At 51.7% G+C, this 23,214-nt stretch overlaps 1 protein-coding gene, 1 long non-coding RNA gene and 1 other non-coding gene across 4 annotated transcripts; 2 read left to right on the top strand and 1 right to left on the bottom strand.

Moving 5' to 3' along the window:
- Positions 1–3,958: 3,958 nt before the first annotated feature.
- Positions 3,959–18,737, bottom strand: Bcl3 (BCL3 transcription coactivator). Its single transcript, XM_059280616.1, has 9 exons — positions 18,494–18,737; positions 16,136–16,289; positions 8,163–8,271; positions 7,238–7,442; positions 7,068–7,156; positions 6,799–6,876; positions 4,999–5,166; positions 4,630–4,747; positions 3,959–4,544 (listed from the first exon to the last, which is right to left on the bottom strand). Exons 1-9 carry the CDS (start codon positions 18,735–18,737, stop codon positions 4,366–4,368), a joined length of 1,344 nt encoding a protein of 447 aa, XP_059136599.1. The 3' UTR covers positions 3,959–4,365.
- Positions 5,024–7,784, top strand: LOC131925329 (uncharacterized). Of its 2 annotated transcripts, none has more exons than XR_009383222.1 (2): positions 5,024–5,186; positions 6,918–7,784. It is a non-coding gene; the product is annotated as an uncharacterized LOC131925329 (long non-coding RNA). The 2 variants fall into 2 exon arrangements; XR_009383223.1 differs by having other exon boundaries at positions 5,024–5,225.
- Trnaa-agc (transfer RNA alanine (anticodon AGC)) lies at positions 6,319–6,390 on the top strand. The gene has a single exon. It is a non-coding gene; the product is annotated as a tRNA-Ala (tRNA).
- Positions 18,738–23,214: the final 4,477 nt, after the last annotated feature.

The raw sequence follows: 23,214 nt of genomic DNA, 5'->3' as shown, positions 1-23,214 counted from the left end.
GATATAGTATGCTTAAAAAAAATGTGCTTAGAAACTGGGTGGTGGTGGCACACGACTTTGATCTCAGCACCCAGGAGGCAAAGGCAGGCAGATCTCTGTGATTTGGAGGCCAGCCTGGTCTACAGAGTGACTTCCAGGACAGCAGGGCTGTTACATAGAGAAACCCTCAACTTCCGCCCCAAAATGTGCTTAGATGCTAAAGAAAGAAAAGAAAATGGGTACAGATATAGTCATAAAAATAGTTTAAAAACAATAGGTAAAGCCTTTAAAAAGAGAATAAAGTAATGTAAAAAGGAAAAAGCCATATAAGGATGGGAAAGACAGAAGGCATCTGCAACCTGTGTGATGTTTTGTTGACTTTGAATTTTTTGAATGTTGGTGAGTGAATGGCAGCTGCTGAGAGACATTGGATTATGAAAGGGACAGCTGAAATAAACCAGTCTATATACTTTAGAGATGTCTTAGCTTCAGAATGGAAATCAGGAAATGTGTTCCGTTGGAGGAAAGGTTATAAATTTGCTTCCACTGGAAACAAAAAGCTATGGACTCCTTCAAAGTTAGTGGAGGTCAGATTTGATCTGAGGATCTTGGCTGCAGACATGGGGAGACAGACAGAAAAGACTACAAGACAGGTGATGTGTAAGCTGATCCTTCTACATGGGAACATCTCTGAGACTGGATGAGACATGATAAATCTTGTTGGCTACAGAGTCCTCATGACTTATTATTGCATGCCATCCTTTCATATGGCATGGATAGATGTTTGGTTATGTAGTCCAAATGGACTTATAAAGTTGACCGACACCTATTACCTGCTCAATAATAAAAAAAATTATCGCTGGGCGGTGGTGGCGCACGCCTTTAATCCCAGCACTCGGGAGGCAGAGCCAGGCAGAACTCTGTGAGTTCGAGGCCAGCCTGGGCTACCAAGTGAGTCCCAGGAAAGGCACAAAGCTACACAGAGAAACCTTGTCTCGAAAAACCAAAAAAAAAAAAAAAATATCTTTAGTTGGCTTGTGCACCCTGCACATTCCATACTTGTGTTAATGCAGATATATATATATATATATATATATATATATATATATTACATTTTAAAGTCTTTTTTTAAGGACCAAACACCAATGAAAACAGGTAGCCCAGGTGATTCAGCTTCTCAGAATGCCTCTGGAGGAGTTTCCTCAAAGTTTTACATCCAGAGCTGGGCAGTGGTGGTGCATGCCTTTAATCCCAGCTCTCTGGAGGCAGAGGTAGGCAGATCTCTGTGAGTTTGAGACCAGACTGGTCTACAGAGGGAGTTCCAGGACAGCCAAGGCTATACAGAGAAACCCTGTCTTGAAAAATTAAAAACAGGGGGCTGGAGAGGTGGCTCAGAGGTTAAGAGCACTGTCTGTTCTTCCAAAGGTCCTGAGTTCAATTCCCAGCAACCACATGGTGGCTCACAACCATCTGTAATGAGATCTGGCACCCTCTTCTGGCCTGCAGGGATATGTGCAGACAGAACACTGTATACATAATAAATAAAAAATAAATCTTTAAAAAAAAAAAAAAGAAAAATTAAAAACAGTTAAAAAATATTTTTACATCCAGAACAACTTCAAAGCTGCTAGCTGAGATGGTCCAGCCTCACTCACTACTCCAGCCAGGACTTCAAATAAGCCCTTCACTTTCCCATTATACAGAGACTGAACAACAAATGATACAGTTAGGTCTCCTAGTATTTGACCATTATCTCAATTTTCTCAGAGTCCCCTAAAGATGCTGTCACCCACTGAGAACAGGAAGCAGTCTAGAGAACAGGATGCTCACATTCCCAAGTGGTGGAGTGGGTGGTATTTCATCATTCAATGGATTATGGATGTTTATCATCATTTAAGGGGGTTGATTGCAAGTTGTTGTTGGTCATGATCAGGGAGAAAGCTAAGCAAAGGAAGTTAGATTCAGGGATCTCATTCTGAAAAAAAAAGGGATATAGGAATGATAGGATAAAAGGGTAGATTATTGAATAGAATCTCCTTTGAAACTAAAAAATTGACTGGTTGTCTCAGATATTTTACATTGGCATGGATTTTTGTATATTGATACAAATTTAAGGTTATTTTTGTTTTAGCATAATATATATATATATGTTTCTACTCTTGTTTAAAGTATTATACCTATGTAGCCCATTTTAAAATGTAAAGTCCTAGTCCTTAAAGGCTATTAGTGCAAACTGTTTAAGATAATTAAGAAATGTAGGATAGTAGTTAGTCATCTATAACAATCAAACTTGCAGTCGTATTAGGTACGTTTCCAAGGTCAAACAGAGATGTATTTTAGATAGACAGATGGTCTTCAAACACTTCAGAGACTTACAGAATATGATCTTTAAGATGTTTTAATAACAAGGCTTTTCATGACAATGAGACATGTCTGCTCCTGGCAGTACCAATTTACTACAAAAGAGGATGCGAGGCATTGAATAACCTCCATATGGAGTTTGCTTTCATTGTGGCAAAGTTAGCCACTGAGCAAAGAAACTGCCTTTGCCTTGACTGCGGACAGTATGCTGTCCAAACTGGATGAGCAGGGCACAAAAGGAGGTGACGGCTGAACTTCGCCAAGACAAAGTAGGACAGTCCTTCAAAATTCTTGCTTCACAGAAAAGCCTTTCAGATATTCTGTAGGCCGAAGAAGGATGCCCCAACATTGCAGAGGAACCTTGGGTAACTGTCCAGGCAGCTAGCTGTTTCTGTCATTTCTATAGTTTTGGAAGTTGTTTGCTCTGCACTTCCTGTTTACTCAGGTAATATTATATCTATCTTGGGTCTTTGATGAGGTTGAAGACTAAATAGTTATAGTTTTCCTTGTTACCAAATTCAGAAAAAAACTTATATAAGAGATATAAAGTTTATAAAGTTGAGAACCATAAAAGCTTAAGCTGTTTATCTAAGGTGTTTTTAGGTCTAAAAAGATATTTTTAGGATGGTAATCCAAGTTATGATAGAAAATGATTTAGGTGTAAAACTTTGGACTCACTAAGATAGGATAGATTATACAATACTTTCTCTGAATTCGCCAAATACATATGAACTAAACATTGTGAATGTAATTCTTGCTTGATAATTGTTCTTATTGTATATAGTTCTACTATGTTAGAGTTAAAAACCATTCCTTTTTATTTAGACAAAAAGGGGGAAATGTTGTGGGATATTTGTACACTGTGTGAAGGTGTATTGCTGTGATTGGTGTAATTAAAAGCTGAACTGTCAATAGTTAGGCAGGCGGTATAGGTGGAATTTCCAGGGAGAGAAAGGAAGAGGAGGAGATGTCAGGAGACACGGAGAGGAAACAGGAAGTGAAGATGGAATAGAGGTAACACCATGTGATAGAACGTAGATTAATATAAATGGATTAATTTAAGTTAAAAAAAGAGCTAGGCAGGAAAAAGCCTTAGCTATAGACCGAGCTTTCATAATTAATAAGAAGTCTCCATGTCATTATTTGGAAGCTGGCTGGTGGGACAAAAAAAAGACTTACTACATATTATATACATTATATTATAATATATTACATTTAAAATATATTATAATATGTACATATGCATTACATTACATACACCATCTTGTATTATTATATAATGTATATAATATAAATGTACATATAAGATATAATTATATATTATTTACATTCATTATATACACATATTTATATACATCTATGTTTCTTTAAAGCCCAAACACCACAGTCAGCTGAGGTTCCCACAGTGACCCACAAATTGCTGAGTTCCTCAGAAACACCCACAGCATCCCCAGGGAAGATGCCACAATGTTCTAGTAACTCATTTTAGCTCCGAAGCCATCACCAGCCCCAGCGCCCTCTCTCAACGGCATTGGGACACAAGGCCACTCAGTGCACAGGTGAGCACTCACAGGCACACTTCTGCCATACCTGGTTAGGACAGATCCAAGGCAAGGGATATGGTACAAAAATAGTTTATTACAAAAGAAATCTGACCCAAACCTAATAATTTACATTGTGATCAGTGCTGCCCCAGACCCCTGTGCTCCTCCTGGTTCCTCAGGGTGGAGGAGGGCAGGGGAGGGGCTGTCCTCTGGTTCCTCCACTCCTGGGACGGAACCAAGAATCAATCAATCATCTAGTAGATTCCAGACGGGGTACCTGGTGCCTGAGAATAATGGGACTGAGAGTCCTGGGCAAGGGGTGAGATCAGAGCTATCTGTGCTCAGTAGTAGGTGCTCGTGCAAGACCTGGTCCTGGAGATTGGGGGGAAGCAGAACAAGGTCCTCACAGGTTCCAGAAGAGTGGTCCCCACAGGGCAGGGAGGCCCCTCCTCATGAGTCCGGGTCTGCCCCCCCATCCGTCTCAGCTGCTTCCTGGAGCTGGGGACGGGGGCACAGGCGGGCTTCGGAGGACCCCTGGGAAGGGCAGGAAGGCAGGTGGAGATGTAGTCGGGAGGAAGAAGTTTTGGGGGGCCACTGGGAAGCCAGGAGGGTCCTTCGGGGGAGACAGTGAGGGTGAGGAGCTTGGCGAGGAGTGGAGACCTGCGGAGGAAGAGACCAGGGTTAGGCGGGGAGAAGCCGGCTGAGCTGGCTCCAGGGTCCTGAGCGCCCCAGGGCAGACTCTCACCGTTGGAGCTGAGACGACTGCTGCTCTCAGGGGAAGTGGCGGCACTTTGGTCTGGGGATGGGTCGGGCTGTGACCCTGAGGCAGCCCGGGAGGCCTTCCCCCTTAGGATATCAATGACCTGTAGGAAAATGAGGGTCACCCGAGGCTATTCCAACCTTTATTCAGTCTCTCTTTCCCTCTCTCCTCCCCAGCCCTCCTTCCCTCCCTCCGTACACCCCTCACCCCCACCCCCTGCAAGGTGTCCAGCTGAGGGCGTGCAGGCATTTCCTCGGCTTCGTGACTCGGTTTCCCCCCCCACCGCCTCCCTCCCCGGCACTTTTGTTACCTCGCCTGCCTACGCTCACACCCCTCCCAGGCCGACGCACTCACCCTGCGGCTGCGCGCCACCATGAGGGGCGTGTCGTTGTGACAGTTCTTGAGGCCGCTGTCAGCCCCGCTGCGCACCAGCGTGCGCACCAGAGGCAGGAGCCCGCGGCCCGACGCAGAATGCAGAGCGGAGCTGCCCGAGTACATCTGAGCGTTCACGTTGGCGCCGTGCTGTGGGATGGGACATTCCGGTCAGGAGCCACGCGGGCTAGTGGCCTCACCTGGCCTGGGTCAGCTGGGGGAAGGGGACAGGTGGTCACAACTGGGGCTCACACGGGTGACCAGAACCTGGAACGATTCTTGACAGGGGACTGGGGGGCGGAGCGGCGGGGGGGGGGGGGGAGTGTCAAAGATGACATAGGCCTATAATCCTAGCACTTGGAGAGTGGATGCAGGAGGATCAAGAGTTCAAGGTTAACCTGAGCTACAAAGTGAGTTCAAGTCCAGCTCCAGCTACATGAGACTCTAAGGAGGGAGGCTAGGAGAGCTGGACACTGTGGTCCAGTCATTCAAGGGGGGAACAAGGAGGGGAGGCTTCCAGATAGTAGATGGAATGAGTGCAGAGGACAGAAGGACAAGGGGAAAGCCAGAAGCAGGGTTAACAAGGTCAAACCAGGCTAAAGCCTAGGCTGGCAGGACAACATTGGCTGTCCTCTGACCTCTGCAATATGGCCGACTAAGTCTAATTTTAAAAAGGGGCCGGCATGATGGCACACACACCTTTATCCTAGCCCTCAAGAGGCAGAGGCAAGAAGATTTCTCTGAGTTCAAGACCAGCCTGGTCTACAGAGTTAGTTCCAGGATAGTCAGGACTATGTAGTGAGATCCTATCTCAAAAACAAAACAAAACAAGACATAACACAAAACAAAACAAAATGAAACAAAAAAATTAAAAAATAAACTTGAGGGCTAGAGAGATGGCTCAATGTTAAGAACACTGGCTGCTCTTCCGGAGGTCCTGACTTCAATTCCTAGCAACCATGTGGTAGCTCACAACCATCTATAATGAGTTCTGTGCCCTCTTCTGGCCTGCAGGCATGCATGCCGGCAGAACACTGTATACATAATAAATAAATTCATTTTTTAAAAAAGAAAATAAACTTGAGGGATGAAGAAATGGCTCTCTGATTAAGAGCACTATCTGCTCTTCCAGAGGGCAGGGCTTGATTCTCAGCACTCACATGGCACCTCACAACCATCTGTAACTACAGTTCTAGGGGATCTGACGCCCTCTTCTGGCCTCAGAGGACACTGCACACACCTGGTGCACAGACCTATTTGCAGGCAAACCACCTATGTACAACAAAAAAAGAAAACAGGGTTGGGGATTTAGCTCAGTGGTAGAGCGCTTGCCTAGCAAGCACAAGGTCCTGGGTTCGATCCTCAGCTTCCCCCCCCCCAAAAAATCAAACAAACTTAGTAGCTATGTGCCTTTCCTCCCAGCACTCTGGAGGCAGAAGCAGGCAGATCTCTGACTTTGAGGCCAGCCTGGTCTACAGAGGGAGTTGTAGGCTAGCCAACTCTACATAGTGAGACCCTTTCTCAAAAAATAAATAAATAAATAAATAAATAAGGAAAGGAAAAAAAGGAAGAAAGAAAGGAAGGAAGGAAGAAAGAAAGAAAGAAAAGAAACTTGAATTTGCAAATGAGATGTTGAAGGGAAGAATCGCCAGAGGCAGAGTAGTAACCAGAGTCTGAACTGGAAAATGGGGTCCTCGCCAGGGGCGGAGGTGACAGCTGAGCTGACCACAGAGGCGGCGAGGGGTGGGGCGGGAGGAGGAGAAGCCAAAGATGGGTACGAACCAGCAGCAGCAGCTGCACCATGCTCAGGCTGTTGTTCTCCACGGCGTGGATGAGTGGGGAGCGGCCGCTCTTGATGTCCTGCGGGAGGGCAGGACTCTCAGTCACCCCCTTCTTTGCAGGCTCTGAGCATCCCTCCCTTTGGTCCAGCCTCCGGCGCGTTAGACACTTGAACCCTCGGCCACCCTGGCGCCTTTTGCCAGCTCCGCCTCCTAGGCCACACCCCCGCGCAAGCAAGGCCACGCCCCTCACCGCCTGCCTCCCTGGCTCACCACTGCATCAATGTCTGCACCGCGCTCCAGGAGCAACAGAACAGCCTCCTGGCACCCGGTGTTCACGGCCACGTGCAGAGCGGTGAGCCCTGAGGGAGGGGAAACCGCAGTCAGTCCCCGGCCTGTGTTTGGACGCTGTCAATCTCACCCGGTCCCCTCTGGAGACTCACCTTCGTAATTTCGAGCCTCCAGGTCCACGGAGCCCGGGGCTGCGTTGTCCAGCAGGGCCTGCAGGCAGCTGGGGCTGCGGTGCTCGCACGCCAGGTGGGCTGCAGTCTGGCCGTGGCGGTCCAGGGCCATGGGGCTGGCACCAGCTGTCACCAGGAGCCGGACCATCTCTGGTAATGTGGTGATTACAGCCAAGTGAAGTGGAGTCTGGGGAACAGTGACGGCGAGGGATCGATCAGAGTACTCCTGTGCGTGCACCTCGGGTTTTCTGAGTCTATTAATGGAAGCCTTTTACGTCTCTCCCAAATCAAGAGGCCGAGACCCCCGCGTCTACCTCAGAACCCACAGAGTCTGCCTCGATACAGATGTTGTGATATGGATAAGGTGTCAAGGAGCCCATGTGGACCCACCCCAGACTTGCTCTATAGATGAGGATGACCTCAATTCCTGATGTTCCTGCCTCCACCTCCCAAGTGCTGAGACCAATGGAGTGAGCGGCTATGCTGACTTTTGTTTGTTTGGTTTGGTTTTAATCGTTTTATATATTTACTTTGTCTGCATGTGTGAGTACGTGTGTGCCACGGTTCACTGGTGGAGGTCAGTGGACAACAACTTGAGGCAGTGAGTTTTCGAACTCAGGTTGTCAGGCTTGGCGGCAAGCACCTTTACCTGCAGAGCCAGCTGGGCTCCTGCCCTCTATTGTTTATGCTCAGTTCACGATCAGTCTCCCAAACGCCGGATGACAGATTTATGCTACCATGCCCAGATTCGGTACCCTCTCTTCCCAGGACCTGGATGCTGGCTCCCTGCTGCATGTCTCCTCTGGGACTTCTCTTTCCCAGGAACAGGACTCCCAAAGCCCCAGGGAAGCTGGGGTGTGGAGTGCCTTTTGTTTAGTCCCAATTCCGGCTCCCCAGCCCATCTCACCTGCTGCAGGTTGTTGTGGACGTCCAGTTCCCGGCCTCCCTGCTGGAAAAGGAGGACTAACCGGAGGGCAACTGCCATGTTATCCTGGACCACAGCAATGTGAAGAGGCCTGAGGGGACACAGGAGCAATCATGGGATTAGGGGCTGCTCTCTAGACTGCTGAAAGTGCTGTGTGGGATGCTTTGGAAGGACGTTCAGAGTACGGGCTTTTTGCTTGTTTGGTTTTGGGTTTTTGAGACAGGGTTTCTCTGTGTAGCCCTGGCTGTCCTGGAACTCACTCTGTAGACCAGGCTGGCCTCCAACTCAAAAGAGATCTGGCTGCCTCTGCCTCCCTAGTGCTGGGATTAAAGGTGTGCACCACCACCACCCAGCTGAGTACAGTCATTTACAACCATCCTGGGACAGCTCAAATTGGCTTCCTCTGGCATCATTATAGCCCCCACCCCACCCCACCCGGCACTCTGGCTTTCACCTGCCCTGTCAGCCCCTCACATCAGAGGAACGTTTTCAGATATATGCCTTCCATTCCAAAATCCTCACTTGATCACAGGCCCCATGTGAGTTTTTAAAAACTGGATAGTTTTTGGTTTTAGTGTGCTAGGAACAAAACAAAATGTTTCTATTGGCTAAGCAGGGAATCTACCACTGAGCCACACCCCAGCCCCTCACTGGGGGATTCTAGGCAGGGGCTCTACCACTGAGCCACACCCCCAGCCCCTCACTGGGGGATTCTAGGCAGGGGCTCTACCACTGAGCCACACCCCAGCCCCTCACTGGGGGATTCTAGGCAGGGGCTCTACCACTGAACCACACCCCAGCCCCTCACTGGGGGATTCTAGGCAAGGGCTCTACCACTGAGCCACGCCCCCAGCCTTCACATGACTTTTTTTCTGACAGGGTGTTACTGTATAACTCAAGTTGTCTCTTATCTTACTAAATGGCCCAAGATGTCCTCAACTTCATGGTAATTCTCTTGTCTCCTGAATGCTACGGTTACGGGCTTGGAAACATCACAAATGGATAAGCCCTATGTGAGTGGGTGTCAGTCTACCTATGTAGCTCAGAGTGGTCTCAAATGGGCAGTCCTCCTGCCTCAGCCTCCCTAAGTCATCTACCATCTCCTTGCTCTCTCTTTCCTCTGCTCTGGACACATTGGCCTCCATGCAGACTCGCATGCCCTCACCCCTCCCCTACCACATTGGCCTCCATGTGCTCTGTGGCTCATTGTGCAGTTTGCAATCATGTCCTGTCTGATTCTCTCCATCAGAATGTCTGCTCCACAGCAGGACGACATTCCCTGCCCAGAGCCTAGGGTGTACCTGACAGAGAGCAGGCGCACAGTGACTAAGCACATCCCAAATGGTCACCCTGGATGCTGTGTGATCACTTCCCCAGCCTTCCCCAAGCTGTGGCTTCCTCATTTGGGAAGTGGGACATGTGAACTCATTGTAAGGTCTCTGCCATACATCAGGCTCAGCCTCCAGCTGAAGACATTCCAGGGCTTTCTGTGGAGCACAGACTTTGACTAAAAGGAGAAAAGCCCAGATGTGGTGGTACAAACTTTTAATCCCAGCACTCAGGAGGCAGAAGCAGGAAGATCTCAGTGATTTGGGGATCACCCTGACCTACACAGGGAGCTCCAAGCCAGCCAGGATTGCAGAGTGACACTTGTCTCAGAAGAATAAAATAAGGAAGCTGGGCGGTGGTGGCGCATGCCTTTAATCCCAGCACTCGGGAAGCAGAGGCAGGCGGATCTATGTGAGTTCGAGGCCAACCTGGTCTACAGAAGGAGTTCCAGGACAGCCAGGGCTACACAGAGAAACCCTGCCTCACAAAGCAAAACAAAACAAACCAAACAAAAAACCCACCAAACAAAAAAGAATAAAATAAGGAGGAAGGAGCCACATGGGATATGGGTCCTGGCTCTGGAGCTGGGTTCAGCAGTCCTCATACGTGAAGGACCCATTCTCCAGCTCATGAAGCCTTCCGTTTCTGACAACCTGACAATTAGCTCTGCTGGGAAGAGCTGCTCACTCAAGGTCATGCCCTGTGGGATGGGAGCAGCTGCCATGCAACAGTTCTTAGAGACTGGTCATTGCTCCACTTACCCACTCTCCCATCTAGGAAGGCCACATCAGCTTCGCCATTTCCTGTGGGATCCCCGAAGCCCTCTTCAGACTCCTCAGTGCGCTCCCCACTGAGGCACTTGCCCTCTTCCCAGGAATCCCAGCCTGCCATTCAGAGCTGAGGGCAAACAGGAGCATTGTATCTGTTGGTGCATGGACTCAGAGGGAGAGCATTGGGCAGACTGCATGCCCGCATGTATTGTGGTGTATGCGGGTGTGTGTGTTCCTGTGTGTGCATTGTGGTGTATGCAGGTGTATGTGTTCCTGTGTGTGCATTGTGGTGTATGCGGGCGTGTGTGTTCCTGTGTGTGCATTGTGGTTTATGCGGGCGTGTGTGTGTGTGTGTGTGTATTGTGGTGTATGCAGGTGTGTGTGTGTGTTGCTGTGTGTGCATTGTGGTGTATGTGGGCATATATGCGTGTGTGTGTGTTGCTGTGTGTGCATTGTGGTGTATGTGGGCATGTGTGTGTTGCTGTGTGTGCATTGTGGTGTATGTGGGCATGTGTGTGTTGCTGTATATGCATTGTGGTGTATGCAGGCGTGTGTGTGTGTGTTGCTGTGTGTGCGTTGTGGTGTATGCGGGTGTGTGTGTTCCTGTGTGTGCATCAAGTGTCTCCCTCTGTGCTCTCCACCTTACTTTCAAGTTTTTAATTAATTTATTATTTGATAATATGACACACTATCTCAGTCCTTGACTGACATGGAACTCGATATGGAAGCCAGGCTGGCCCCAAACTCAGAGATCCGCCTGCCTCTACCTCCCCAGTGCTGGGATTAAAGGTGTGCACCACTATACCTGGCTTTATTTGTCTCTTTATTGTTCATGTATGCACGAGTGTGTGCATATGTGCCCCAGCACCTGTTGGAGGTCAGAGGTCATTTCTCTTCCCCCACCGTGTGGGTTTTGGGGATCAATCTCAGGTTGTTAGGCTTGCTTACAGCCGCTCTGCTCCCTGAGCCATCCCCCCACCCCCTCTACTGTATTTATTAATTGTTTTCTTTTTTCTGCTTTTCCTGTGAGTGTGGTGTGCATGCACGGTTTTGCCCTTGTATGAGTACACATTTGTGCACACGCATGTGTGTTGGTGTCAGAAACTATGCCCCATCACTCTTTCACCTTCCTTTTTTTTTTTTTTTTTTTTTTTTTTTTTTGGTTTTTCAAGACAGGGTTTCTCTGTAGCCTTGCGCCTTTCCTGGAACTCGCTTTGTAGACCAGGCTGGCCTCGAACTCACAGAGATCCACCTGCCTCTGCCTCCTGAGTGCTGGGATTAAAGGCGTGAGCCACCACCCGGCCCACCTTCCTTTTTGAGACTGGCTTTCTCCTTGGGAGGCAGAGGCAGGCAGATCTCTGTGAGTTTGAGGTCAGCCTGGTCTACAGAGCAAGTTCCAGGATAGCCAGGGCTACACAGAGAAACCCTGTCTCAAAAACGAAGTAAAACAAACAAACAAACCAAAAAAAGTTTGTTTTGTTTTTTTGGCAGGGCAGTGGTGGCACACCCCTTTAATTCCAGCACTTGGGAGGCAGAGGCAGGTGAATCTCTGTGAGTTCAAGGACAGCCTGGTCTACAAAGCGAGTTCTAGAACAGCTAGGACTGTTACACAGAGAAACCCTGTCTCAAAATAAATAAACAAACAAACAAATAAATAAATAAAGATAGATCGATAAAGATAAATAAATAAATAAATAATGAATAAAATGCTTTTTTGATGCAAGGCAACAGAGCACCTTCCTAGAATCCCCCAGTGAGTGGCTGGGGGTGTGGCTCAGTGGTAGAGCCCCTGCCTAGAATCCCCCAGTGAGGGACTGAGGTTGTGGCTCAGTGGTAGAGCCCCTGCTTAGAATCTAGGCTAGGTCCTGCAAGGCTCTGGGTTCCATTCTCACCACTACAAAAAAAAAAAAAAAAAAAGTCCTTTAATGAAGCATCTACTTTCTCACGTGCCAACTGCTTCTTATTAACCAGATCCTTACCAAAGCAGAAAGGTACAGTGAGCATCCAGAATCCACAGTTCAAATCACCTCCCCATATTATTCTGAGGGAGCGCTGAAATCTCAGGGTCCCAGGGGCTTTGGTGAGGAGGGGCTCATCCCTCCAGGAATGCACACTGGATAGCAGCGCTCCCTAGCGAAGGCCTGGGCAAAGTGCCTCCTGTGTAGCCGGGCATTCCTTCACACAATAGCGCCACAGGCAAGAACAGATTACAGTGGGCGAATCCCTGAATCTAGATCCAGATGTTGTTAATCAGATTGAAATCGAAAATGCTGGGGGAGGGGCGAGCCCCGAGCCCCCTCCCAGTTTGGATTCGCTGCATCCCCCTCGCAGCATTTCCCTAGGTGTGCAGTCCGCCAGGGTCCCTCCCGGCGCGGGCGGGGTTAAACGAGGGCAGAGGGAGCGAATGATTTCAGAGAAACCGTCCAGGCTTCAGTTCCCATAAATGCGCGGGCCGCAGGGGGTGGGGCGGGGCTGGAGGAAGTGGGGACGGGAGGGGCGGCCCAGCCCTCGGACTTCCAGTAACAGGTCTGCGGGGCGGGGCTGGGCTTCCTGCTCCCGGGGGAGGGAAGCCTGGCCAGTTGGGGATCTACCCGGCCATACCCTGGCACCCCAACTTCCACTCTCCCAGTGGGGGAGGAGAGAGGCAGAACCCCGAGTCCTCCAGTCCTAGGGCCCCTCTTGCAGCTTCACTGGGCCCAGCCCCAGCTGGCTTGTTTCCCCTCCATTCCAAGGTCATCCATACCAAGGTCTTTCTTGGGACTTCGGAAATACACTGCCATAAATCTACTGAGCAGGGAGGTTCCCCCTCCCCAAGTAGCCCCTCTCTCTTCCATGTTCCTTGGAGGACACAGGATCACAATACTCCAATCTTTTACCTCGTTGGGGGACACACTTCCAGGCCCACAGGCAGGCAGCTTCACTAGCCCGTGAGATCACATTATTACAAACGATCCGGGATCGGTTTATAAAGTTTGCTTGATTTCTGGTGCACGTGGCTAGCCGAGGGCCGTGACCCCTGAGACTCTCCCCCGGCGTAAGGAAATCCTCTCTCTTTTCTTTAAAATGCATGGAACCACTGTTGGTTTTTGAGACAAGGTCTCGCCACCCTCCGCCTTTCTGGTGCTCCGATTACAGGTATGCACACCACTGTCTGAAATATTAATTTTCTTGAACAAAGGACTGAAAACTCGTGTATGAGACCTGTGTAAGCGCCTGGTCCCCAAACTACCCCACCCCCACCCCGCGCGCCCATCTCTTTCCTTATTCTCCTTGAAGATGGAGGAATTCTATACCCCAGTTCCTGCCTTGAGACTTAAGGCATGTACCCCATGTCTCTTGCAGAAAGATCTGCAGTTTCTGACATCTTTGGACTCCAGATGGCCTTAATCTATAGCCCAGGCTAACCTCAAGCTGGAGATGACCCTCCCTGAACTTGCTGGGAGTATTAGAATCTTGAGCTACCGTGCTGACTTTTCCTGAGATTCCTGTTGCCCTCAAAGAAGCCAAGTCCAGACAACAGGCCTCTGGTTCTCTAGGATTTAGACCTAGGGTCCGCTGGCCAGCCTCCCTGCCCTGCCCTCCCCCAGCCTGTGTGAAGTGGTGCTGCTGGCGCAGGCAAGCTGGGGTTTGGCCGGCTGCCCATTCCCGTAAGTCTCGGCCCCAGCGGAAGGGGTTAAGGTTGGAGGGAGCGCCGGAGTGAGTGAAGGGTGCTGACGTGGGGGAGGCAGAGCAGCTGGGCTGCGGTCAAGTTCTGCGAGAAGGGATTTCCCCGAGCCGGCAGCTGAGGCAGAAGTGTTTGCGTTGGGGGGGTGGGAGGGGGGGCTGGGGGAGGGGGGAGGGGCTATGACTGCAGGCTGCACCCTGCTACCAGACCACAGACAACTCACCCCAGGGGACAGTTACGAATGAAACCTTCTCCGCGTTTGGCCCCTGGGGTGGGAAGCAGCTAGAGTTTATTGAGTCTTTTATGGACCTCTGACACTTTCTCCTGCTTGAACTCACGTGGTAGCCTACAGGCTCCCCAGGGCAGCTCTGCTCAAACATTACCTACTCAAGTATTGAGCGCTTACTGTTTGTCCAGCCCTGTTCTGTGTGCTCTTGTGTATACATCATTGTGAAAGGTCTGTGACCAGGCCTGGTTTCCAAACAGAAACTGAGGCTTCATATTATCCAGCCACATATCCACCCTTTCTCTATACAAATGGGCCTGTTGATCTCTGGTTAGGTATTCCAGACCCCAAGCCAATTCCCATATGAGGGTTCCTTATAAAAATCATTTCAGCCAAGTGATAATCCCCGTATGTGGGAGGCTGAGGCAGGAGGATTGCTGTGAGTTATAAGCTGGCCTAGGCTACATAGTGAGTTTCAGGCCACTCCCTTCCAGAGTGAGACCCTGTTTCAATTTAAATGAAAAAGCTGGACATGGAGGTGCAGGTCTGGAATCCCAGCCCTGGGAGATGAGAGCAGGATCAAAGTAGTCTTAGGCTAGACTGTGAGTTCCGGGCCAGCCTGGCCTACATGTGACCTTTACTCAACAAAACAAAACAGTTTATCTTCTCCAAAGAGGTGCATACTTACAATTCCTGTTTTTACAGAGAGGGAAACTGAGGTACAGGGGAGGGAGAAAACAGCTAGCTGAGATTCGTGCCCAGGTTAGTTGAACAACAGCAGTCAATTGCCTGGGACCTTCATTGTATGCTCCGCCCAGGCCTAAACCCTCCTCTGACCTAGCAGATACCCAAGAGATAAGTCAGAGGGTTGGGAAATCAGCTCAGTGGGCTATGGCCATGAAAGAATGACGTGGACTAGAATAGGAATGATCCAAGATTGGGAGCAGGCCAGGGTGAGTGCTGCTCCACTCTGAATGTGAGTGTGCACACACCCTGAAAGCAGGCAGGATCGGCTCGCCCTACAGAAACAGCAAGGCTAAACAACACTCAGTGGCTTCTGTGGTGCTGGGGATGGAACCTGGTCTCGTGTGTGCTGAGCTGCAACCCCCAACCACTTGTTTTGTTTTCTGTAGTCCAGGCTGGCTTTGAACTCGTGAATTCTCCAGCCTCTACCCTTAGCTTCCCCCAGAACAAGGCTTACAGGTGGACATCACCACCCTAAACTCTAATCAGAGTTTGCTGAATACAGGACATATGGCACACTAGACTCAAATCTCTCATGTACTTTGTAATACCTCCAGAAAATCAGCAGATAAAATACAGTTCCCAGAGTTGGGCGTGGTGATGCACACCTTTGATCCCAGCACTCAGGAGGCGGATGAAGGCGTATCTATGTAAGTTTGAGTTGAGCCTGGGCTACAGGAGTCCCAGGCCAGTTAGGGCCACATAGTGAGACCTTGACTCAAAAATGGGTGGGAGCTGGAACGATGGCTCAGCGGTTAAGAGGGATGGCTGCTCTTCCAGAGGACCCACAGGAGCTCACAACCATCTGTAACTCCATTTCCAGGGGATCTGTGCCTTCTGCTTGCCTCCTCAGGCACCAGGCATGCACCTGGTGCGCAGACATTCACACAGACAAAACACCCATATATGTAAATACGATTTTAAAAACTGAAAACAAAGAAAGATACATAGTTCTCGTTTTTTAGATTATGATAAAAATTGAGAGGTTGGCGGTGTGACTTCCTGTTAGAGCAAGCAAGGAGCATGCGCAGTGTTCAGTCTCCCACCCCCACAACAGCCCTAGCCAATGAGTGCTCTTAAGTGCCCATTTTCCATAGGAAGAAACTGAGGCTCAGAGAGAGGGAGGGTCCTGTTCAGTGTCTGGAGGTAGATCCTAATGTGGATCAGAGCCAGATGTCCCCATGTTATGGAGGGCTTGGCTCCTCCACACTCTGTCACTTACGTATCTCCATCCTCATCTGCACGGGTGGCCAGGGCAATGTCAGCTGAAAGGGGGTGTTCCATAGGGCACATCCTGGAGTAGAGGTGTGTAGGCAGGTTCAGCAGCGGAAAGGGGGGTCCCACCGTAGGGGTAGAGTAAATGGGCATCAAAGGTCCTGGATACAGCAGAGACAAAGGGAAGACCCAGGTGAAGCCAAACCCACAGACCCTCAGCTAGGGGTTTCTCTCTTCAGGTCTTGGCATCTCCCCAAATCCCCTGCTCTCATTCTCATGTGCCCAGGCTGGCCTTGAATTTAATATGCAGCTGAAGATAACCTCAAACCCTTGATCCCCCGTCTCCATCTCCTCAGTGCTGGAATTATAGACCTGCATCACTTCACTTACATTCTCTCTTTATATATATGGATTTACTCATTTTTAATTTTCTACGTATGTGTGTGTGCCTGAGTGTATTTATGTGCACCACATTTGTGCATGTGCCCATGGAGGCCGGTAGAGGGCGCCAGATCCCCTGAAACTGGAGATTACAGGGACTTGTAAGTCCCCACAATGTGGATGCTGAGATCTGAAGTCAAGTCCACTGCAAGAACACTAAGTACTCTCAATTGCTGAGCCAGCTCTCCTGCCCTAAGGCCTCTTTTCTTTTAAAGAACTTTTTCTAGTTATTACTTTTAAGAGCTGTACTAACTTTTTATTGTCTATGAATGTTTTGCCTGCATGTATGTATGTGCACCACATGCCTGCCTGAAGCACTCAGAGGCCAGAAGAGGGCCTTGTGTTCCCAGAACTGGAGATACAGACGGTTTTCTGAGACCTGGATGCTGGGAACAAGCCCAGGTTCTCTGCAAGAGCAGCAAGTGCTCCTAACCACTGAGTCATTTCTCTAGACCCCACCCCGCCTTTGAAACAGTGTCACTATGTTTTAGCCCAGACTGGCCTTAAACTCATGGAGATCCTCCTGCTTCAGCTTCCCAAGTGCTGGGATTACAGGCATGCATCACCACGTTTGACTATCCCAGATTCTGTTAGCACCTCAAACTTGGTCCTTAAGGCCCAAGACCACGTTCTCATTCCCTCCCCTCCTCAACTTCTGCACCCTTCATCCCTCACCCCAACCCTCTCCTCATCCCCATTCCCTCCTATGACGAGTTCTTCTCTCATGAATGTCTGGACCTCTACATCTACAGAAGAGACCTTTAAGGGCAGAGAGAGCCCTGTCACCACCCGGCAGGGGTACCCCAGTTACAATGTTACACTGTGAGTAACTTTGTAGCTGAAGGATGCAGTTGATGGACTAAAGATCTGGGTGCTGGGTGTATAGTAAACACACAGTGGGTCTGGGGAGCCAGGACAGTTAGAAAACTTGGCCCTAGAACCTCTTAGATGAAACTTTCGGGAAGGACCATTGCAAAGATGGGAAAACAGAGGATGGGGTCTCATCAGGCCAAGGCAGGCCTCCTGTTTTGCAGCTTGATGCCCTCATGCTGAAGCATGGATAGGCTAGCAGCTGCAGAACCCAGAGGGCCCAAGGAAACCAGCGGCGGCAACTCTGGGGTGTCTAGCAGATAGGAAGGTGGTTACTGCAGGGGGATGCCCCTTCCTTGATATAAAGGTTGGGGAGAAGGGTACCTGCCTTCCTGCCATCTGACCAGCTTTGGGGTTCCCTTTCTGCAGTCTCACCTTCCCAGGACCCTGAATCTCTTTCCTTGGACCTAAGTCCTTCAGTTTCTGAATTCCTTGGTTGTGTTCCCTTCCTAGAACCTCAGTTCCCAAGCCTGCCCCTAGGGCCACCTGACACAGGGACACTTGTGAACACGCACAACTGGATGTGCAGAATGCTCTGTTGCCCGACTCCTCCAAACCTGCAGTATTGGGGTCCTTGGGGCTCTACGTGTCATTTAGAGCTGGGATCCAAACACGGGGGTGTTCAGAACCCCAACGCCTTTCTCTGGATCCCTATGACCCTGAAATATCGGTTCTCAAGATTTTAACCTAAGGTACCAGTCTCCTTAGACCCCTGTTCTGTTTCTATGCCCCCACATATCCGCACACCAGAACCCCAGTTTCCAAGGCCCGAGTGACAATTCTTCATAGTCCTTAATGTCTGGTCCCTCCCATCCTGAAATTTCGTGTCTCTGGGATCCCATATCTGCGCCACTGGACACTGTCCCCTGATCCCCCCCGCAGACCATTTGACCCTTGGGCACCCTCATGGCTGAGCTCCAGGGCTTTGCAACCTGTTTCCTAGCTTCCATCCTAGAGTCCCTGCTACCAGGAACCCCATCTATTTGTGTCCTGTGCTCTGCTGACCTCAGGTGGCCCCCACCCGGCCCTGGCCCTCGCGGGGGAGGCTACTCACCCGGGTAGTAAAGCGCCTCGGGCCTGGCCACGCCGTGGGGGGGCCCAGGGACAGCTAGGGTGTCGCAGCTGCTGCGCAGGGGGTCCAGGGATCCGGCAGGGGCGCGCGGGGCTGCGGGCTCCGGGGACGCGGGGCGCAGAGGGCGTTTGCGGAGCGGCAGCGCGGCGCCCGGGGTGCCCTTGGGGGGCCGGGTGCGCAGGTCCACGGGCCCCTCGTCCATGGCCCCCGCGGGGCATCGGGGCATCGGGCCGCCCGGAGACGCCGGGGCGCGCGGCAAGCTCGGCACGGGAAGGCGGTCTCGCCGGGCTGCGGGACTTCCCCTGCTGCCGACTGAACTGAAGGGACTTTTGTCAGCCGGGGCGGCGCCCGCCTCCCGCCTCCCCGCCCCCGGGCCCCCATGGCCACCCGTCCGCCCCAGGGGTTTCCTGGACCCGCGTCTAGGAGGCGGAGCCCGCGCTCCTGGTCCCCACCCGCCGCTCTGCTCAGCGTGCCTCTGGCCCGGAGCTGGTCCTAGAGATATTCTCTCTCTCTCTCTCTCTCTCTCTCTCTCTCTCTCTCTCTCTCTCTCTCTCTCTCTCTCTCTCTCTCTCTTTCTTTCTTCGACTGGAGCTCTACATGAGGTAGCCCTCTACATGAGGTAGCCCAGGCTAGCCTTGACCTGGATCTGTAGCAGAGGGTGGTCTGGACCTTCTGATCTTCCTGTTTCCACCTTCAGGTGCTGAGAAGACACCTGTTCCACTTGGCCTTGGTTCTTTCTTTTTCTTAGTCCAGGGGTCATGTAGCCCAGGCTAGCCTTGAATTTGCTACGTAGCAGGGAATGACCTTGAACTCCGGATCCTTCTGCCTCTACCTCCTGTCTTCCCTCCCAAAAGCTGAGGCTGTGGACCCGGCCGGACCACCATTAACAGGCAGATTTTCCTGTTGTTTGAGCAGGGGCCTCCTGCATGCCGGGGACCCGAGCTTCTCGGCCCCCTCTGTGGTCCCTAGCTCTGAATCCCACGGCTGTGTCTGGCTAGACAAGTCCACATTTCCTGTCTTTGACTCTGCTGTCACAGGTCCCATCTTTCCTTTAGTGTTTCTGAGTCTTTCAGTCACCTCCTCTGGCCCCAACCCTGCAATTCCTGGAGACCACAGGGTTGCTAGGACATGGGTTCGAATCCTGACTTCTACTTCCTCTTGGGTGACCTTGACCATGCACTTCCCTCCCCCAGTCGTTTCCTTCCCCCCCCCCTCTTTTGGCAATACCGAAGCCTAGGAACTTGTGCATCGCCCAGCACTGAGATATCCAGCCTTCTTTCTGTTTTCCAAGCTTTCTCAGCTGCCCAAGCAGGCCTTGCGTTTGCTTGGTAGCCCGGACTGCTTTGAATTTGGAATCTTCCTGCCAGCCCCTTGAGGAGGTGGGATGGCAGGCCTACACCATCAGCGGGAGTGCTCAGACTCACTCTTTGAGAGAATGAAAATCCCAGACCAGGGCAGGGACTTGTTTTTGGCTGGTGCCCAGGAACTAGGCACACTCTGCCTTCCTTGTGCCTCCCGGCTTGCAGGGCAGTGTGTGTGTGTGTGTGTGTGTGTGTGTGTGTGTGTGTGTGTGCAGGGGAGCTTTGAATGTGTCTCTCTGCCGGGTCCCTGCACCCAGCCAGAGGCCTCAGAGGAGAAGTGAGCGCCATGAACCCCAGAAGCAGAGGGAAGAGACCTGGAGACAGATCCCCAGAGTGTCGATAGCGAGAGAGTATAGAGGCTGAACCAGCAGGCCGCGGTTAGGGCTCAAGGCCAGACACTTGTGGCGCTTGGGGGTGCAGGCTGACTCCCTCAGCTTCCCCCACTTCCCTTCCCACCCCGAGGAGGGGCTGGAGGGTGGGGAACAGGCCCGGCTGGTTGGGGCCCTGACTCAAAGGCGCAGGAGCAGGGGAGCCGGGGCAGAGGCTCAGCCTCCCCAGGGCCCGCCCCGGGGCGGGGCCGCAGCTCGGGGCTTTCCCGGACATCCCTGGAGGTGGAGCAGCCGCTGGGGTTGAGTCCAGGTCACTGAGTCACAGGGAGGCGGAGGGGGGGAGGCGGCTGGAGACTTGGGGAGGCAGGGGAATGGGCACTGCGCCTCAAACACGCTCAGAGGGTTCTCAGGGTCCTCTGGCTCTCTCTCCGGATGTCCATGTTCTCTACAAACCTTCCCCCTTGTCTCCTGTTCTGTTCCCTGACTCTTTTTTTCTAGAAAGGTAGCTCAGGCTGACCACGGACTAGGGGCAATCCTCCTGCCTCGGCCTCCAGAGTGCTGAGATTACAGGTGTGAGCCACCATCCCCCTTTTTCTGCCCCTTTTTGTCTCTGTGCCCTCCGCGGCCCTGGGACCACGAGGTGGGCGTGGAACCTGTGAGGGGACTTTGGTCGGCTGGGGCCGCACCCGAGTGGATGGTTAACCTGGTCTGTGGGATTCGAGGTGCCAGCTGACCTTACCTCTTCCCACTGCTTTTGTCTCTCTCTGGCGGCCCGCCTCTCCCACCCCCCACCCTACAGTATGCCATTCAGATGAATTAGGGGAGAGAACCAGACCTGGGTTTAAATCTCACCTCCAAGCCACCGGGGGAGTTGTGTCTGCCTGTAATTCCAGGTACACAAGAGCTGAGGCAAGAGGATAGAAAGGTTTGGGTTAGCCTGGGCTACAAAGTGAGTTGAAGGCCAACCTGGGCAACCCGTGGAGACTCTATCTCAACAAAATGAGCTAATAAAACAAAAGTGCACGCTCAGTACCCCAGCGCCACAGAGGTGAAGGCAGGAGGGCCAGGAGTTCAAAGGCCAGCCTTAGCTACCTACAGAGAGAAGGTTTGAGGCCAGCCTGGGCTACATGGTCCCAAAAGTGAACAAATGGCTGGTGAGATGCCTTATCAGGCAAAGGTGCTAGCCAGCAAGCTGAATGACCTGAGTTCAATATTCAGAACCTTCTCCCTGTGTGAACAAGGAGCCGATCCTCTCTTGAGACTCAGTTTGTTCTGGACAGCTAGGCAACGTCACCTCTGCCTGCCAGCGTGGGGATGGGGGGCACAGTAAGGTGAGAATAAGAATCACCTTGGGAAGGCTGGGGGCTGATTTAGCATCTGCTAGCCCACTCCTCAAAGCCCGAGAGGAAGTTGGGGATCTCTGACTACTATTCAGAAGCTGAGGGCAGGGCTTAGGGGGCATGATTTGGGACAGGTAGGGTGGTGGCTTGGCCCTCACAGGACTGGAGCAGGTGGCACACAGTGTGGGTGTCAGGCTCAGAGGTGCCACAAGGTACTGGGAGAGGTGGTGCTTGGTGTTGATGTGTGCATGAAAAAGGAGGAGGAGGGACAAAAGGGCCTGGGGAGAAGGACAGGGTCTGATGGAGGAGGTGAGGGAGGAGGTGAGGGCCTGAGGGAGGAGGTGTGGGCCTGAGGGAGGAGGTGAGGGCCTGAGGGAGGAGGTGAGGGCCTGATGGAGGAGGTGAGGGTCTGATGGAGGATGTGAGAGCCTGAGGGAGGAGGTGATGGTCTGATGGAGGAAGTGAGGGCCTGATGGAGGAGGTGAGGGCCTGAGGGAGGAGGTGAGGGCCTGAGGGAGGAGGTAAGGGCCTGAGGGAGGAGGTGAGGGTCTGATGGAAGAGGTGAGGGCCTGAGGGAGGAGGTGAGGGCCTGATGGAGGAGGTGAGGGTCTGAGGGAGGAGGTGAGGGTCTGAGGGAGGAGGTGAGGGTCTGAGGGAGGAGGTGAGGGCCTGAGGGAGGAGGTGAGGGTCTGAGGGAGGAGGTGGAAGGGATCTGACAGTGGAGGTCAGTTCTGCAGGAGGAGATTGGAGGGCCTGAAGGTAGAATCACAGAGTAAGGAATGAGGCCTTTGTGTGTTTACACAGCTCATGCTCACACTTATTTACTAACTTACTGTGTGTGCCCAGGGGTGCACATGTGCAGAGGGCAGCCTGCAAGAGTCAGGTCTCTCCTTCCACTATTGGGTCCCAGGGACTGAACTCAGGCCGTCAGGCTTGGCAGCAAGCCCCTTTACCCACCGAGCCATCTTAGCGGCCCAAAGGAGCAGTTTTTGAGGACCGCCCTCGGGGGAAGGGGGAAGGTACTGCGCCTGGGGACCCGGTGGGGACAGAGGGGAGGGGAAGGGAGGGAGGCCTGGAATGAGCCCCGCCCGGCAGCTGTCTCTGATTTCCCAGAATGTTCAGCTGCTTAGGAAAGTCCCAGCTCCCACAGCGGCCTCCCCTCCAGTGTCGGGAATGGAGGATGCGGAACCAGGATGGCCACCCCCCTCTTTCCCCCCTGGCTTTTCAAACCCCAGGCGGGGAGGACTAGGGTCTCTCCTCTAAGGCTCTGCAGCTTTGGAGGCCCCCACCCACTGGCAGGGGCAGCCCCTGGATGAGTCCCAAAAACTTCCCAGAGAGGACTGGGAAGTCCTGCTTGGTGTCTAACCACTTTCCCTCATGCAAACAGCTCATTGTCTCTGTTCAGATCTTTCCTTCTTCTCTCCTGCTTCTGTCCCTAACTTCTCCAGGGAAGCGGGAAGGAGGAGTCTCCAGGGAGAACCAAAGGGTACCTGGGCCTTGATTCCCCTCCAGAGTGGGATTATACTCTCTCGTGGATTATTCTCTCCCATCCACCTTTATTTCTGAGCTTTGTTCTGCAGGCCTGGGTGCAAATCCTACCAGCCACACTTTAGCCTGTGGCGTCCGGGGTTGACCTCACTCAGCCTCAATCCTCTCATAGGCTAAATGGACCA

Source organism: Peromyscus eremicus, chromosome 1, assembly GCF_949786415.1.
Source record: "Peromyscus eremicus chromosome 1, PerEre_H2_v1, whole genome shotgun sequence".
Classification (NCBI taxonomy): domain Eukaryota; kingdom Metazoa; phylum Chordata; class Mammalia; order Rodentia; family Cricetidae; genus Peromyscus; species Peromyscus eremicus.
This window is presented reverse-complemented; position numbering and strand designations above follow the sequence as displayed.

Coding starts and splice junctions, on each gene's coding strand:
- Bcl3 (XM_059280616.1), bottom strand. CDS start 18,737: ATGCCCCGATGCCCCGCGGGGGCCATGGACGAGGGGCCCGTGGACCTG. Junction 8,272..16,135: donor GCAGATGAGGATGGAGATAC/GTAAGTGACAGA, acceptor GTGTCCCCTCAG/GCCTCTTCACATTGCTGTGG. Junction 7,443..8,162: donor TCCACAACAACCTGCAGCAG/GTGAGATGGGCT, acceptor ACTGTTCCCCAG/ACTCCACTTCACTTGGCTGT.